We start from the raw sequence: 3,794 nt of genomic DNA on the forward strand, positions 1-3,794 counted from the left end.
AATTGTGCTGGTGTAAGATCGTCAACGCTCTGTCTGTAAATAAACGTGTGCCCGGAAAATTGTAAATTGCTTTCACAAGTTTACAGAGCTAAATCAGGCGCTTGTCTGGCAGCTAAAAAGCTGATGTTTATCCCTCGTATTCTCGGGTGGTTGAAAGGAGCTGCAAGAATAAATAGCCCGCTTGAGCTTAAGACATTTCAAAAGTGAGAAAATTTTGGAAGATAAAGCGAACGAATTCCAATCACGTACGCTATCGTAACCGCAACAAGCAAAGTCAGGCTTTTTAAAAGCATTTGTGCTGTCGGCTATCTCAAAACATGGCTACGTCGCTCTATTTTCATTTACAGTAACAATACCCTTTTAACGGCAGGATGTTGTAAATCTGAACTTAGATATCTGAAACACTGATATCGTCTTCTTTGTCCCGGTCTTGTGAAACCATATGGGGCTTTTCCATACTCCGAGTACATCTTTCCTTTAAACTACGAGGCCTTGAAAACACAATTCTTGCTCGGGTTTTATTTTTATTCCAGAGAAGAACTTGAGAGAGCCCTCTAGAGCCTTTTTGAATTTCTCTCTGCGTCTCTGTCTGTAAAAGTATCACATACCGGTAACATGAAATCAAAACATCTATGAAAAATTTAAATGACCGTCTCCTTGCCGATCGCTCTTGCGGTCTGTGACGTCAGGGGGTATTGTGTGTTATCCAATCACTACTACATCCAGATTTTGGATGTGTCACACGATTTGCTGAATGGTTTTGTGTCAGGCCTTCGTTTCTCTTCTCCCCCTCCCCCATCCCCCATAGGAAGGCCTGATACTCAGGCTAAGTTTTTCGCTGATCATCTTTTTTCAAGCTAATCAGAAACAGGCGACTCAATTTCGGTTAGTGATGAGGGCGGACTTTGTTGCATGGCAAAAAAACGAGACCAAGTTTCCGGCTCCTAGATGTAATAGCTTTTTCCTACTTTAGTGGGGTTTTAAGTGTTAAACACAGTTTAGAGGCCCGCTTTTTATCCAATAGACCTCTCTGCTTTTTGGTTTTGTTTTGAAAGTCTTTCTAAATCTGATTGGTTAATTTTCATAGCCACAAATTCTTTGAACTACTCTTGGGCTATCTGTGGGGGCCTGTGGGTATTGTTGACACATTCCTAAAGATTTTTGATGTTGGTCATTTCCAGATCCATATTGATCTATCCTCCATATCAAACCATACAGAGCGCTAGATTTCTTTATTAACCGCTGGCTAGATGGTTAGAAGGTTAGGGGAGATAAGGTACAGGCATTGCTGAGTAACCAAATGTTAGCCGGTTTTGTTGACCTAGCAGCAGCCACCCTGAGGCTCTTCCTCAGTCTGCGAATATGGCTCGAGCCTTGGTGGTCGGGAACGGTTGCCAAAAACTGATTGAGACTGATTGTAAACTGATTCCCCTGCTCGGGAAACCGTTCCTACCCTCTACTCCGTTTGGGCAGGAGTCAGTGTCCCGTTTGTTATCTTTGTTTGCAAGGATTTTGGACCGTAAATATTCCAATTGAACTGATAGACCTAACGGACGAGGCAGAGATGTTCGCGTCGTAACAACAGTTGTAACACCACAATCTGCTTAATTGTGACTTGAAGTAAATTACGGGCTTGTATCTTTCTTGATTTGTAACTGTAAAATTCGAGGACGTTTTTCTAGTTCGTTGTTTTTACCTGAGATTTGACAAGAGACAAGAAAGAAAATATCCTCAAGAAATGCAAAACCCTTTGCAATAGGATTAACATTTAAGTAAACTTTATGGTATATGCTGGGCTGAAGACGTAAATATTCACCACACTGCTTTAATACACTGCCACAAAAAAACGGTATCCCCATAGATATCTTATAGGTTCGTTCATCTAAAATATTCCTTCGTTTCTGATTGGTTTAAATCCCCCGGCTAATTCTTCATATAACTAGCTACCGTTGACCAAATTTGAAAGTTGTGTCAATACTGTCATAGTTATGCATAATTATAGTCATGCAACGACAGTAGAATAACGCTTCTATAAACTATCCATTCAGGACTTTAATTTGCTGAACTAAACTGCAACTATGGCTTTCTGAATAGCACACTCAGTTCTGTGGATCTGCACGCCACAAATGACCCCCGCGATTTTGTTGACAACGTCCCGTTACATAGCTGGCAGTGGCGTGTTAATCTGCAAATGAAAAAAGTGCATATAGAGGTAAATTGACTAAAATGTTACTGACTCTTCAAAGCCATTATGTCTTTTGGCTATGAATAAAGATATAGCAACATGCAAGGTCTGCACTGAGAGCCATGCATGTGATTCGTGCTAGAAAGACCATAAAAAAGTCGTTACGTCACGTTGCCATGGTAACAATATTCTTGGATGACAACAAAGTGAAAATTCACTTGAAAAGTATATTCACACTGTTTCATACTTCATCGATCTTATTTAATTTCATTAAATTTGTCAAATTTTGGCGAAGTTTTCTGGATTTAACCGAAAGGGCCGTATCAGAGTTTAGAAAAAGAAAAAGAAACTTTTGGTGTTGTGTTCACCTACTCCGTAGAGCGGGCGCGTGAAATTAAGAAGTTTCATGTCGCAGTCGTGCATCGACGGCTGAAAAATGTACAAATAAAAAAAGCGTGTGCACGTGCAAAGTTGTTGGTAACGTCACGTCACACTTCTCCTCTCTATTTCACGTATACTATGTGAAATCAAGCTACTCTAATATTGACTACAAGGTATCACAAAACGCACCGTGACCTCTTCTATAGAAACTCACTGGAGTCTTATGAGATATTACAGTGGCAACAGTATTGCAGCCATCATGCCTATGCGTTTAATAGAGAATACTTCATGGAAAGTGCTGGCGTACGGTATTTACACACGAGTTGTTTTTGTATCAGAAATCTCACTCGTTTGCTGCGCTCACTCGTTCGATTTCTGATACAAAAACAACGAGTGGGTAAATACCGTACGAAGCACTTTACATGTGGTATTGTGTTTATTTTATACATACTGAGACATTCATCATTTTGGTGGCCTTTTTATTTTAAATCTTTCCAAAATGCTTAAATTTGCCGCTCCACACCACGAAATAACAATGGAAACGAAATATCAGCTTTTTAGTAGAAACGTTTCTTAAAAACATAAATGATGGTAAGGATATGAGGTAATCCAAGAACTACAAGTAATCTTAACTGTTTGTTCTGAAAGTAAAATTGAAAATGAGTGAATTAAAGTAAAATGGCCGGTTTCAATATAAGCTTAAGCTTATAAATGGAAGACAAAAGTAGCTCCGACAAAAAGCACAACATAAGCTTACGTCTTGTTGTTTTTCCTCTTCCGCTGTTGTTTCGCCGGCTCTCCACAGTTTTCTTTATCGACAGTGAAACAAACGAAACTATTCCACTCCATTTCTGAAATGTTTTTTACTTTTTTAACGAGAAAAAAACTCTTTGAGAAAAACTTCTCTCCTCGAATGTGTGCGAAGTGGCGCTCAGCAAGCTGCAAGAAAAGGCGGGAAGTTTGGCGCGCAACTCACACACCTCTGTGGCTTCTGATTGGACGTATCATTTTCTCACATGCAAAAAACCTCGTTCGCGATTCTGATTGGACGTATCATTTTTTACACTTGTGAAAACCATAGTTCACTCCTCTGATTGGCTAGAACTCATTTGCGTATCAAAATTTACAACACAACTTTTTGGTGAATATTTCTCAGTATGTATATGATAAAGGTTCATTATCAGCATCACTACAAGCAAGTAAAGCCCAACAGATTGCCAAGACTGTA

The 3,794-nt window shown here is 39.5% G+C and overlaps 1 protein-coding gene across 3 annotated transcripts in view; it reads right to left on the reverse strand.

Moving 5' to 3' along the window:
* Positions 1–1,756: 1,756 nt before the first annotated feature.
* The window catches only part of LOC140949821 (coadhesin-like), a 25,293-nt gene continuing 23,255 nt past the window's right edge, over positions 1,757–3,794 (reverse strand). For all 3 annotated transcript variants that reach the window (XM_073398958.1, XM_073398959.1, XM_073398957.1), the window contains exon 10: positions 1,757–2,185. In XM_073398958.1, coding sequence (XP_073255059.1) covers positions 2,181–2,185 — 5 coding nt within the window. In that variant the 3' untranslated portion in view covers positions 1,757–2,180. The remainder of the gene's footprint in view (positions 2,186–3,794) is intronic.

This window comes from Porites lutea, chromosome 10 (genome assembly GCF_958299795.1).
Source record: "Porites lutea chromosome 10, jaPorLute2.1, whole genome shotgun sequence".
Classification (NCBI taxonomy): domain Eukaryota; kingdom Metazoa; phylum Cnidaria; class Anthozoa; order Scleractinia; family Poritidae; genus Porites; species Porites lutea.